This window comes from Pseudorasbora parva, chromosome 18 (assembly GCF_024679245.1).
Source record: "Pseudorasbora parva isolate DD20220531a chromosome 18, ASM2467924v1, whole genome shotgun sequence".
Classification (NCBI taxonomy): Eukaryota; Metazoa; Chordata; class Actinopteri; order Cypriniformes; family Gobionidae; genus Pseudorasbora; species Pseudorasbora parva.
In genome coordinates this window covers 25,572,230-25,585,825 of record NC_090189.1, presented here as the reverse complement: position 1 = coordinate 25,585,825, position 13,596 = coordinate 25,572,230, and the positions used below count along the sequence as shown (strand labels likewise).

General features: G+C 36.4%; 1 protein-coding gene and 1 long non-coding RNA gene across 2 annotated transcripts; one reads left to right on the top strand and one right to left on the bottom strand.

The window, feature by feature from the left end:
- The first annotated feature begins 1,325 nt into the window (after window positions 1-1,325).
- Window positions 1,326-10,824, top strand: adra1ba (adrenoceptor alpha 1Ba). Its single transcript, XM_067423795.1, has 2 exons — window positions 1,326-2,509; window positions 7,935-10,824. Exons 1-2 carry the CDS (start codon window positions 1,591-1,593, stop codon window positions 8,498-8,500), a joined length of 1,485 nt encoding a protein of 494 aa, XP_067279896.1. The 5' UTR covers window positions 1,326-1,590; the 3' UTR covers window positions 8,501-10,824.
- LOC137046542 (uncharacterized) lies at window positions 3,677-12,519 on the bottom strand. The gene is made up of 3 exons (XR_010898996.1): window positions 12,492-12,519; window positions 6,672-6,814; window positions 3,677-4,307 (listed from the first exon to the last, which is right to left on the bottom strand). It is a non-coding gene; the product is annotated as an uncharacterized lncRNA (long non-coding RNA).
- Window positions 12,520-13,596: the final 1,077 nt, after the last annotated feature.

Here is a 13,596-nt window from a genome sequence, read left to right as displayed (position 1 = left end):
CAAAACATATTTGTTAAATGTAACTGGCGATTGTGTGTTTGATTCGCCTGAGTCGCTACAGCACCATGCATCAACCTTGATATTGTTTGCAAGTTTTCCATATTTTAAATTGCAATTGATCCTAAGAATAGAGCAGTTGGTATGTGTTGGCATGCTATCCTGTTGACATTGTGTTATATTACCTGACAGCACGCTATGGGGCCTTTGGAGACCCCTTTATTGTAATTTGCATGTGTCACCATGGCGACAAAATAGGTGTAATCGTGACATTTATTCTTTAAAACGAACTATATTTTACCTTCTAGCAAGTAATACAGTAGTGACTAGCATCTTTTCACTAGATTAATACTAGATTGATTGATTTATTGATTGATTGATTGATTGATTACTAGTAGTGTTAGTATTGAAAAGTAGGCCTAACTATTCCTACATTCACACGTTTGCCATTAGATTTTATTGTAACCAGCAGCTAATGATTTAATTTTACTTGTCATTTGTAAGCACTAGTCAGAATGGCATAATGGCTCGTTTGAGCTCAATGTTATTAAAAATGTAAATAACAATTATAATATCTTTATCTAATAATAAATACACCGGAACTAATCTTTTCAAGTGTTACAATGTACAAAAAAAGTTGCTGCCTTAAATTTTTACAATCAAATTGGGATGTCCAAATTTATGAAAATAAATACAATCAACTGGGATGTTTTAAGTCATTTCAGTCTACATTACATTAAACCTACTTTAAAAAGTTGAAACTTGTATAACTTATAGAAAAAAGTTGAAAATTGCATGCCTAACTTATTTTGATGAGTTAAAGCAATGTAAAAATTGTCATTGTCATTAATTATTATTATTATCCTAATCATATTTTTTTAACATTTTACTAGGAAAAGCAAAGTTTAAATGGTTAGTACAAAGCTGGAAATGAGTCAGTTTGAAGCATGAAGAGGCATCCAGCAACATTTGTAGCGGAACAATCCTTTTTTTTTTGTTAACTTTGCTTTCGACATCTAAACTACACCATAGAATTTAATGGCACATATAACTGGCAAAGGAAAAAGTAATAATGACTAGTAAAATAGATATTGTTTAATTGATGAAATTGAAAAGGGCTCTATTGGATTACTTAGTAAAATAAATATTACTAATAAATAAAAAAAATAGATTCTAGAAAAAGTAAAGGTTTTAAGGAATGAAGCTTACAACGGCTTGCCATGGCCTTTATGTACAGTTTAATAGGCCGTGAAGATGTACTCCTTTGCCAGGTCTAGTCTCCTCTCCATAGGGGAGGGGTGTTTGGTGAATGCAGGAGTGGTCAGACTCAGAGGCAGTGCGGGAACACCGGGAGAGACACTGCGGAGAACTCAGACAACCAAGTTTGTGGACACGCACATCAACTGGACGTTCTACAACATTTAATTGTGGACTTTTCCTATTCACGCTTGTTGCTCAACAGAACGTATGCTACGGATCCTTTGAATTAGTCCTTTTCATGTCTGCCTTTTTTCTGGAATACCAAAATAACAATTTGCGCATTTGAAGGTGAAAACTGCTCTTACTTTGGTATGGAGGTACTGCAGAGGCAAGATGAGTTCTGATACAGATCATTCCGTGAACTTCTTGAGTAATGCTTCCTCCGAAGTGTCCAATTCGAGCACCGCGGGAAACGGGACCGAACCGAGCTCGTTCAGCCTCAGCCGCGCGCTTCCACTGGGCATGGTTCTGGGCGCTTTTATTGTGTTTGCTATCGTGGGCAACATTCTCGTTATTCTCTCCGTAGTGTGCAACAGGCACCTGCGCATCCCAACCAACTACTTCATCATCAATTTAGCCATAGCAGACCTGTTGCTGAGCACAACTGTCCTGCCGGTGTCTGCCACGCGTGAAATTCTCAACTACTGGGTGTTCGGGAGGATTTTCTGTGACATCTGGGCTGCGGTGGATGTGCTGTGCTGCACCGCATCCATCATGAGCCTGTGCGTGATCTCCATAGACCGCTACATTGGGGTGCGTTACCCGCTGCAGTACCCGAGCGTTGTGACCGAGAAAAGGGCGCTCTTGGCCATGCTGGGTATTTGGGTTCTTGCCTTTGTCATCTCTATAGGACCTCTGCTCGGGTGGAAAGAGCCTCCTTCAGAAGATGACACTGTGTGTGTCATCACAGAGGAGCCGTTTTACGCGCTCTTCTCCTCGCTCGGCTCCTTCTACATCCCTTTAGCGGTGATTCTGGCCATGTACTTCCGCGTGTATATAGTTGCCAAAAGAACCACGAAAAACCTCGAGGCCGGAGTGATGAAGGAGCACATGGACTCCAATGAGCTGACGCTCCGGATTCATTATAAAGGCTCTCAGACGCAGGATGACTGCAGCAAAGGCCACATGAGGAGCTCGCTGACAGTCAAATTACTTAAGTTTTCCAGAGAAAAGAAAGCTGCTAAAACGCTTGGTGTTGTAGTGGGCATGTTCATTCTGTGCTGGTTACCATTTTTCCTCGTTCTACCCATCGGTATGTATGCTTTATTAGTTTGCCTACAGCTAAAAAGCAAACTACAAACTTTTAAGTATATTTAGGCCCCTTACGCACCATCTTCACAAGTTCCATTGTCAACGAATTGTTTCACTTAATTGAAATATAGAATTTGGGAATCGGTATATTTGTAATGGAGAACAGAAGTTATTATTATTTCAGCCTTTTGATATATTTCCGTGTTTTAAGTTGTAGTGTCCCTACTAGAAATCCGATTTGTAGTTTTTAAATTGCAGCAAACATATAACTTCAATTCAATTCACATATAATTGTATAGCACTTTTCACAATACGCAATACAGGTGACTGTGTCCAAGTTATGGCATCTCACAAATGTACATGTACAAATCATGCAGTTAATGTATGAATTACTTATTTAAGTAATTAATACATGTTGTACAAAATGATAGAAACAGAACATGTAACAGGTTAAAATTGGCTATAAATGTATAAACTCATTAACTGCTGTCACTTTCACATTTAAATCCGTGCATAGCAGCATTTAGTCATTATGCATATTCATCCCAATTATATTTCTAATTACCAAACTACTCTTCCATCACATATTTTGGGCACAAGTATTATTGTTGTGGCATAAAGGAGTCCAGGACGTACAATTTGAGACAGTCTGCCCCATTATTTCATTAGTGCATGATAAGAGATAAAGTTCAACCTTGTTGGACAAATGAGAGACAAACCCATGTGACATTATACAACAATAATTCGATTTTCATAAATATTTGTAGCAGCGTGTCTTCTATGGAATTTATCTCCAATTACAGCCGTTCCTGAGGTGAATGATTAACTGTTGAATGCATGCAGCATATTCTGTCTGTAGAACCATGTCATCGATGTAATACACATTATCATACTTTTAGAGCAGGAATATGGATTATGTAAATATTTCTAGGGCCTTATGTAGGCCTATCTTACTTTTTCATTGTGGCACTTTGCTGGTTTTGCTCCATGCATTGCAAGAGACCAAATGTTGTAAAATAGGATATTATATTTTAAATGACATATTTATAGTTTATTTTGTTTAAGCAGTTAGTAATAAAACATGCAAGGGCATTATACAGTTGAATGAACAGTTGCACAGTCACATTGTTGTTGGTATGATTTAAAATAATCATAGGCTGTAATTTTACAGATTGAATGTCAAGATAGTGCCACTTGTGACACTTTAGAATGTGATCATGTTGCCAGGAAAAACTACATGTCTCCAGCTCAAAAGTTTCATTGGTTAGACCTCTTAGTCCAAAACTGCTAAAGTTCAATACTGTTTACTCACGGAAAAGAATAGTGTTGAGCTCTGTTATGGACGAGAGCCAGTGGAACAGATGCAGAAGGTTAATTGCAAGGGCACAATTCATGACCCCACTTTACATTTTTTATTTTGCAATATATTCTAATCAATGACGATGTATGAAGCCTGGACTCCTGTGCTGGTTTGAGTTGAACTGCGTGGTCTGTCATGTTAACCTGATGTGAGGTCATTGAATTCAGCAATGGATGAGTTACTATAGAGCTTGTTCCCGAAGCTTGCTGAGGTCTCCTGGTGGAATGCACTGGAGATGCCAATGTCTTCAGAGTTCTCTCATTCCCAGGCTCACTCCCTATCTGATCCCAGAATTTTCTGATGAGGTGTGGGAATATTGAAGAGGTACCATTCCCACCACAGAAAAATCTGGTCAAAATTGAATCACTCTCCTATATTCACTTTATGACCCGTAAGTTCAGCTCCCAGTGACCTTAGCAGATGGGCCGATATGTTTTTCCTGCAAATGAGTAAGGACATATTTATAAGAGAAATATATTCCATGTGTTTGACCTTGAGGAGTTAACTTCCCTTCTTTGAGTGGCCTTTGTTTTCATATGCCATGTTATTAATATTGGAGTGAACTGCCTGGTATATGAGAAGATTGTCATTTCTGGTTGCGTTGCATCAATATTTGGTCATGATGATTCATGTTTTCAGGCAAATTGTGAGTCTCTCATTTTTAAGCAAGATATCCATTATGTTTTATTTCCACAAATACTTTATTGCTTTAGCTCAAAAGGCTTGCAAACATTACTTTATGTTGCTGAATAAGTCATTTTCTTTTCTTAATGGCAGATTGAATACAAATTATTGAAAAAAAAATCAATGACCACTTACTTTGCCACCAGGCCACATGAGAGTTTATCCATCAAGCAATGTGTTTTCTCAAAGAAGTATGCACTATTTTGGGCTATGGTTTCGAAAGTCTTTAATTAATCACAATTACCAGTAACTAAATACCTAACAAACCTTTCATGTACAGCAAGGTTTCTCACAATGCCAGCTGGATATCAGAACTGAACTTATAGGGATAGTTCAAAAGGAAAACATTTGCGCACATCCAATGAAACGTTTGCAGGTGCTAGATTCAATAAAGCATAAATCAAAGTAAACAAAAAATATGCACACTGCTATTAAACAGGACTACATTTCAATCCAAAGGGTCTTTGTCTGGCAAACAACAAGCACAAACATGTATTATTTAGTATATCTGTGTGAACCATTACACCTGACCTAAACCATTTACCCAATAATCCAATAGTGTCAAAAAAGGGAGATTATAACAATACAAAAAAAAAATTTATAATACAACCCAATATAACAATCATATAAAAAAATAAAATAAAATAAAAAAAGATAAAAGGGATTATAACTATACAAAAAGAAAGTTTTGGTTCAATTTTGTATTATAAATTTTAATTTTGTATTGTTATAATATCCCTTTTTTACACTAGTGGGTGATTGGGTAATTGGTTTATTAATGAGGTCGGGTGAGATGATTCACACATATATAAAGGATACGTGTTTTGTGCTTGTTGTTTGCCTGACAAAGACCCTTTAGGTCGAAACATCCTTTTTAATATATTTTTGGGAGCAGCAAATAGCAGTGTGCAGATTTTTTGTTTACTTTGATTAAAGGGATAGTTCGCCCAAAAATTCTGTCATTAATAACTCACCCTTATGTCGTTCCAATCCAAACCCATAAGACTTTCGTTCATCTTCGGAGCACAAATGAAGATGTTTTTAAAGAAATCTGAGAGCTTTCTGTCTCTCCATTGACAGCTACATAACTACGACATTGACACTTCCAAAAGTTCATAAAGAAAGCATTTTAGTCCAAATTTTCTGAAGAGAAACGAATCAATTGCTTTGTATGATTAACAGCTTGAATTTGATCAACTCACACATCAGTTGTGGTAAACGCAAACGGACGCTCAAGCATGTTCACTTTACATGAAAGAATCAATGAGGTTCATTCTCATGTAATACAGCACGTTTGAGCTTCAGCAAAAACCAATGAGGCTCATTCTCGTGTTACGCAGCACTTTTGAGCTTCAGCAAGTACCAATGAGGTTCACTCTCGTGTTACACAGCACTTTTGAGCTTCAGCAAGTACCAATGAGGTTCACTCTCGTGTTACACAGCACTTTTGAGCTTCAGCAAGTACCAATGAGGTTCACTCTCGTGTTACACAGCACTTTTGAGCTTCAGCAAGTACCAATGAGGTTCACTCTCGTGTTACACAGCACTTTTGAGCTTCAGCAAGTACCAATGAGGTTCACTCTCGTGTTACGCAGCACTTTTGAGCTTCAGTAAGAACCAATGAGGTTAATTCTCATGTTACGCAGTATGTTTGAGCTTCAGCAAGAACCAGTGAGGTTCATTATTTTGCACAAAGCATTTGTTTATGTCTGCTGATCAATGTTTTTATCTGTATAAAAGCCTAAATTCAATCTCTTCATCATATAATGCGATCAAGTTGCTTCAGAAAGTTTGGACTAAACCACTCAATTCATATGGATTAGTTTACAATCTCTTCATGAAATTTTTGAAGTGTCAAAGTGGTAGTTGCTTAGCTGTCAATGGAGGAATAGAAAGGTCTTAGATTTCAACTGAAAAAATATGTGTTGCGAAGATGAACAAAAGTCTTGCGGGTTTGGATTTGGGAGAACTGTCCCTTTAAAAAAACAAGGTTGCTGTAAGATTGTTTGTTGACTTATAGTTCAGATTGTCTTAATTTATAGACGCTCTGGCTTAGAGATGTCTGAGTGACGTGTGATTTAGAGAAGAACATCTTAGCGTAATGAAATAATTCACTTACTGGCAGAGACAGAAGCTGACCGGAGGGCAAGGATTCACACCTGTGGCTCTTCTTGAAGTGTGGTAATGAACCCAAGTCTCTGCACTTCCATACCATAGCAAATTAGACCAAATCAATTCTCGCTTCAGTCATCCATCCTGTTCCTCCAAGCAAAGAAAATGTCATAGGAATTATTACAAAATATATAAAACATATATAATCTTTCAGATGAACTGAGTTACAGTATGTCTTGTTGACTTATTTTGTCTAATTTCTAAGATCAGACTAGAGTGAAGGAGACGAGAACCAAAAAAGGGTATGGCCTGCGCATCAGGCATTTACACAAGCTTGAAAAAGTGGTGAATTCCTCAGGGAATAGGGAGTTGGTAAACTCATTAGCGGAGATGATGAGCTACAGTCAGAGTCTGTAAAAGCATGATGGATCTGTGTGACCTTTTTTTAATGTTTTGGAGAGTGAGGGAGTGAAACCTGAGAAAGATTTCCATTTTGAAAATGGCACCTCTAGAAGAGCCAGATTCTTTTGGTTGTTGCTTTAAATAGATAGCTGGTTAAAGATGGAGTAAAATTGTAAAAGCACCATAAATCTTCCTCGTGATATTTTAGAATTTAAGAACCTAATATAACAGCTTTAATAAAAGCTTAGAGTGCACAGCAAAGTTATTCAAATGATGCTTTTTATGGCAGGATGAGAGTGTTCGAAAATAGACTTGCGTTTTAAGACCAAATTAATGATAGGGGCTGACAGGAAAAATATTAATAATTTTAAAAGATTGCATTATTATGTAAAGTAATATATATATATATATATATATATATATATATATATATATATATATATATATATATATATATATATATATATATATATATATATAAATCGAATGCATTTGTACATATTGTTTGTGATAGTATTGTTCTGCCGTTGATGCTGATTTTAGGAAAACAAGGGGAATGGGGGGGATATTATAGTTGTAAATATATTTACAACTATAGTATCCGTTCACATAATGTTAATGAGAATTAAAGGATATATTTATTGTCAAGAAGATTAAAAGATTAACATAAAATATTAATGGTTTTGATTCTTTAAGTTCTTTAAGGTGACGCTGCTGATTTAACCTTGAATATGATGGAAGAAAGACTTGTGTGTTTCTCTTGATAGTACATGTGAGTTGATAAAGTCTGCCATCTATTGGTGACAGATGAAAAAGTCTGCTAATGCAGATTGTTCACAAAAATGACCTCTCATTTCCTCTATTTTAGGGTCATTTAACACCAGCTTACGACCTCCTGAAACATTATTTAAAGTGATCTTCTGGCTGGGCTACTTCAACAGCTGCCTGAACCCCATTATTTACCCCTGTTACAGCCGTGAGTTCAAGCAGGCCTTTATTCGGATCCTCCGGTGCCAGTGTCAGCAGAGGAAACAACAGGGCTGGAAGGCGTACAACTACCGCGTCCAGACGGGCTCGGCCATCCAGGTCTACACAGACACCAGCTCCATTTGCATGAATGGCAGTCAGCAGACCCTGGCCCCGACGCAACCCAGTCCAACATTATTCAGTAGAGTCGTGGGCTCTCGTCCAGCATCAAGCCTTCTTCCAGGCTGGGGCCCCTGTACCTCCTCTTCCTCTTCTTCCCTATCTGGGAGCCCTTGTCCTGGTATGAAGAGTTCTAGGGCATCGAGTCCCTGCAAATCTAACAGGATGGATTTGCTGTTCCCCAGTGGGCCCCATTCCAAAGGACCTCAGCATGCCAATGGACAGAATGGGAAACGAGACACAGAGCATGAGGGAATATCTAGAAACACGCCTGAGACTACTATTTAGCTTGGTGTCAAGAGTGACTTAACTGCCAGTGATCTTTCAGGACGGATCTGACACATTATTGTAGATATACAATATGTACAAAATACACTGGGCATCTTGTCATGCATGTCTACATTGTTTCATTTTGAGAATTGCAGTAGCTATGTAAGGGATAATGAACAGTCAGCTGGTAATTTTTGCAAAATAAACCCTAAAAAGGTAATCAGGACACAGATGTGAATAAGTAAATAACGGGATTTGAGTGTGATTTGAGTTTTATAATTTTATCTGCTTATTGTCTTAAAGCTTCTGAAAAAAAAAAAAAGTCCATTACAATGCAAAAATTAGTTGACCTAGCAACAATATTACAGTACAAGATTAACACTAAAGTGCTCTAAGGTCATTTTCACCACAAATCGGCAGCTAAGATGCAAGATGGTGGCAGTTGCGTTTGAGTAAAATGAGAGACAGCAAGACTGTGGACAAAACAATAGCGGTTTTACACAGCGTAGTCTAACCCAGCGGCCATGCATGGCAGTAAATAGAGAGGGCATTAGTACTCACCTACTTTTTTAGCAGCCTTGGTTCCAGAAGTATTTTTCCTTCTATTTTCCCATATAGGGATTTTTTTAAATATCTAAAAGGTTATAAGCCATGAACCAAACCAACCGACTATTAGGTGAATCGCAACATTACAAACTTTTGATTTGATGGAAAAAAGTATTTTAAAATAAGACAAAAGCAACTTAAAATCTTTAGTGAGGGAAATAACTACAATGAAGAAATGCAAACAGCCTAATCAAATTAAAATTATATATAATAACTTGGTTAATAAAGTGAGATTAAATACATACATTTCTCTCAACATGCGGACAAGAGAAGTGTTAGTCCATACATGGGAAAGCAAAGTAACTTGTGTTACTTTTTTGAAAAAGTATCTTTGATATGGTGTTGTAAAATTATAATGTGTTACGTATTACTTGTTGCTTGAAAAAAGTAATCTGATTACGTAACTCGCGTTACATAATCTCTTTATGTTTAAAGGCTTTATGGGAGTGGATTGGCATAAACAGTTGTTTTGGCATGATTTGCTTGTTTAGATCGTCTGATTGGTGGAAATTTCTTTGCAGAATCCAAGGTAATGTAATTTTTCACCTGGAATTTTATGGTCAAACATAATTATTTAAGTAATAAATTGAAATCATGAAGGCTGATAGATACAACCGCATAATCGATGAACACCTCATAGCTCACAGTAGGTCTGCCTTTAAAAAATAATTCCTGCATGGAGAAAACGAATGGGGTTTTTACTTCAGGAACCCAACTGTTGCACTCTATAAGTGAATAATGAATATATAAAACATAACTTTGCTAGATTTACAAAATTAATTATTGCAGAAATACATTATTACAATCTGGATTGGAAATCTGGGGTTATTTGATATACCAAAATTTGCCTTTTATTATGTATTATTGTGTACATACTGGTTTACATTTGTAGATTACGAAGAGTCTATATTTGGCCTGTTTGATTGTGGTGGCTGTGATAGTAACGTTTGCATGAATAAAGGGATCAGATCTGCACCTGGATGTGCACAGCTGTGAGCAGCGCTGATAAAACTCAGTACGACTTGCTCACTGGTCTGTTCACCTCCATTATTTATATCCCTTTTTGATCTTCATGTTATTCAGGTTGTGTCAGTTTTATAATAATGCTTATTGGCCTGGTCAAGATTACTCTGTTAGAGATAAATCCATGACGCCTTGTGATCTCCAGTTCAATAGGTGAAGCTGCTGAGGATGTCAGGTGTCTAAACTGGTTTTGCTTTTGGGTCATTACAGCACTCTTTTTAACAAATGAATGGATGGCATGAAAAGCTCATGGTTGACTGAACAATTCAAGGCACAAACCAACATATTGTATGTGCTCTGAACCAGCAAATTCTTTCAATGTGTAAATGTGTTGTACAACAAGACTTTGTATTTAATAGGAAAATATGCTAATGGTTCTTAATTTACCATTGGATTTCAACCATTCAGTAGATATAAAAGATAAATATCTTTCAAATTCAATTTAATTTAGCCTTTTAAAAAAAAGAGGAAACATCAGTGCATCATTAGCAAAAATGTATCCTGGTATGTTTTTCTCCTTCACTATCTTATTTATTTACTAAGTGGACCATATAAAATGTGTCACCCTATATTTAAAGTGTTTTATTATGTGCTATAGTACATAGACATATTTTTCTTTCAAGAAATGCATAATGAAGAAATATATTTCATTTGTGAAGGTCACCGTGATTTTGTAATTTGTGTTCTATTAATTAAACAAAACAAAAAACATGCAAGTCTATTAGTGTCTGCTCAACATAATAGATTTAAACTGATACCTTAATACATTTAAGGATGTGAATTGCGGTGTTTTATATGCTATACTGAGCCCTTTTGTATCTGTGATAGTGATATTTGCATATGGACAACATGTTTATATGTAAAGAGAAGTAAAGCATGTTTTATGGAATAAAGAGGACAGTAAGACCAAGACGACAAAGTAAGTATCATGCTTAATGGCAAAAGTCCCTATAACCCCTATTACTCTTAAGCTCATCTGGTTCATCTGCTTTTAGGTGAGGTGACTTTATTTTGATGATGACTTTGAAGTTCTACACTTTCCTGAAACCATGTAATAACTTGATCGCATAAACAATTATTGAAATAGCCAGTTTATGCAATGGCTCACAACGCCAGGACAACTTGGAGCAGCTTTTCTAAGTGAAGCATTGATTATGTCTGTGATGGCTGCCAAAATTCAAATTTGCTTCTGCATTAATAAATAAAAAATGTAAGAAAACCCAGGAAACAGGCATTTTTGCAATTTTGCATTTTTTTATTTATTTTTTTACTGAAAAAGAAAAAGAAACATCTCTTAAAGAGATAGTTCACCCAAAAATGTTAATTATTTCATTAATTTCTCACCCTCGTGTCGTTCTAATCCTATAAGACTTCCATTCGTCTTCAGAACACAAATAAAGATATTTTTGATTAAATCTGAGATATTTTTTTTCCTTCCATTGACAGCCTACACTGTAAAAAAAAAAAAGTTTAGTGACTGAATTAAAATTCTGTGCATTGATGCAATTTATAATTCACAAAAATTCAGTTCTGCCAACTGAAAAATTTAGATGTGATCAGTCACTTGAAAATGTTCAATTGGAGACCTGATTTTTTTTTTTTTACAGTAGCCCGAAACAACAATGGCAGAACCTGATGCTGTTCATGAAAGTCCATTAAAAAGTACATTAAAAATCGAATTGTTTATTAATATAAGGTATTGCTCTAACGTTATTTATCCGCAAATGTTATGCATTAGCTTTTCTAGCGTTAGCTATGGTTTCCAGTCCATTGAGTGCAATAATCAATGAATACCAAATAGGCATAAGTAATGTAAAATAAAAGGTATAACAGCTTGCCTTATGCGCCATTTTTCTCCTCCATTTCCCTCAAATAAGCAAAGTTTAAGCACCTTTGGCGATAGAAATGATTGTAAATGAGCATAAGACCAGTCTGACATCTGACATCTTATCTTCCTACCACAATTCCTTGCTCTCAGGCAGTTTGGCGTGATTTTGCCTTTGTCTGGTTTGAAGTCGTAACTTATGGGCTCAAAAACCTGCCTTGAACGCAGCATAAGCCCTGTACGGTCCGCCATGCTTTGTACATCTCTCTACCACAATTCCTTGTGCTCAGTTTGGCGTGACTTTGCCTGGAACGCTACAAAGTTGTGAGTCGTGGTTAAGTCGTAACGTACGGGCTCAAAACCTGCCTGGAACTCAGCATAAATAGCCTACCCGTTTCAAGCCGCAGAAAAGATAAAGACATCATAATCCATGACACTCTAGTGTTTTCCACAAAATAACTACTAAAGTTAAGATATGTTTTTGTTAATGCCATGGACTACGTTGACCAGAGTGATGTAGAAGTATTCACCTTGAAGCTTACACTGACGACCTACCTGAGAGAAAAGGGATGTTTACGTTAAGTAATATAATTTTTTAACAGCTAAGAAAAAAATTGTTTTGCAGAACATAACAGTGATATATGATATGAGAATACTAAGGCCGTAGGGAAAACATTTTATTTAAGGAAAATATAATTCTGTTTTCAGAAAGACTCTTGCGGTGACGTCCCCTCATAATTACTAGGCCTATTACCATGTTCTGAACATCACTGTTTTTCCATCAAATGTCCTTACTGTTTTTCATCTTCAGCTTATCTCTAAAACTACTTTGATTTTGGTGTAAATATGTTAAATATGTTAAGAGAACTGTATGTATATGCTTTGTCAAAGTTGGGGCATTTTACCCCAACTGTGGGGCAAAACTCCCCTTTGGACAAATTACATTTGTGATAAAAATCCAATAACATGAAAACTCTGGTCATTGTCAAAACTAGGATTACTATTCTAGACAGATACATTTTGTTTAACAGAAAAAACAAGGGGGTCCTTAAGGGGGGCATTTCCCCACTACCATAATCTCCAACATGCGTTCATGTAAAAAGTTAAAACGTCTGCTCAACAGGCATGAATTGTGGTGCTCTTGTGAGCACGTGTTGGAGATTAATGTTTTATAAATAAAGTGGTATATTAAGTTGTTGTTTTGTTTTTTTATGTGCAAAAAAAGCACTTGCGTCACTAAATAAAATTAAGGTTAAACCACTGGAATCACATGGATTGCTTATGTCTTTACTACCTTTCTGGGTAGTACCTTTCTGGGACATACTGATGTTATTGCACTGTCACAACAAGAAAGGTTAATGAATACAAATCTAAAAACACTTTTTCTCACACTTAATGCAACTGCAACAGAGCTTGACTTACCGATCATTTTATTTAGCTTATTTCTGTGGCTCACTTTAAATGGCTACACATCTGGCAGTTTCTTGTAATGCTTTGTTTAGTGGTCTACTTGATGTTTGAAAACTCTTTTGTGTTGCTTATTTCCCCCTGGATGTCACGTTCACCGCTGCGTCTATATTTAAATATCACATGCATCACAAGACCTTGCATAAACAATCCAGGATGTCACACAGACTTCTGTTACTATCTTGGTCCTTCT

Excerpts from the sequence above, each read along its gene's own strand:
- adra1ba (XM_067423795.1), top strand. The coding sequence starts at position 1,591 with ATGAGTTCTGATACAGATCATTCCGTGAACTTCTTGAGTAATGCTTCC. Across the intron at positions 2,510-7,934 it reads TTTCCTCGTTCTACCCATCG|GGTCATTTAACACCAGCTTA; the intron begins GTATGTATGCTT and ends CCTCTATTTTAG.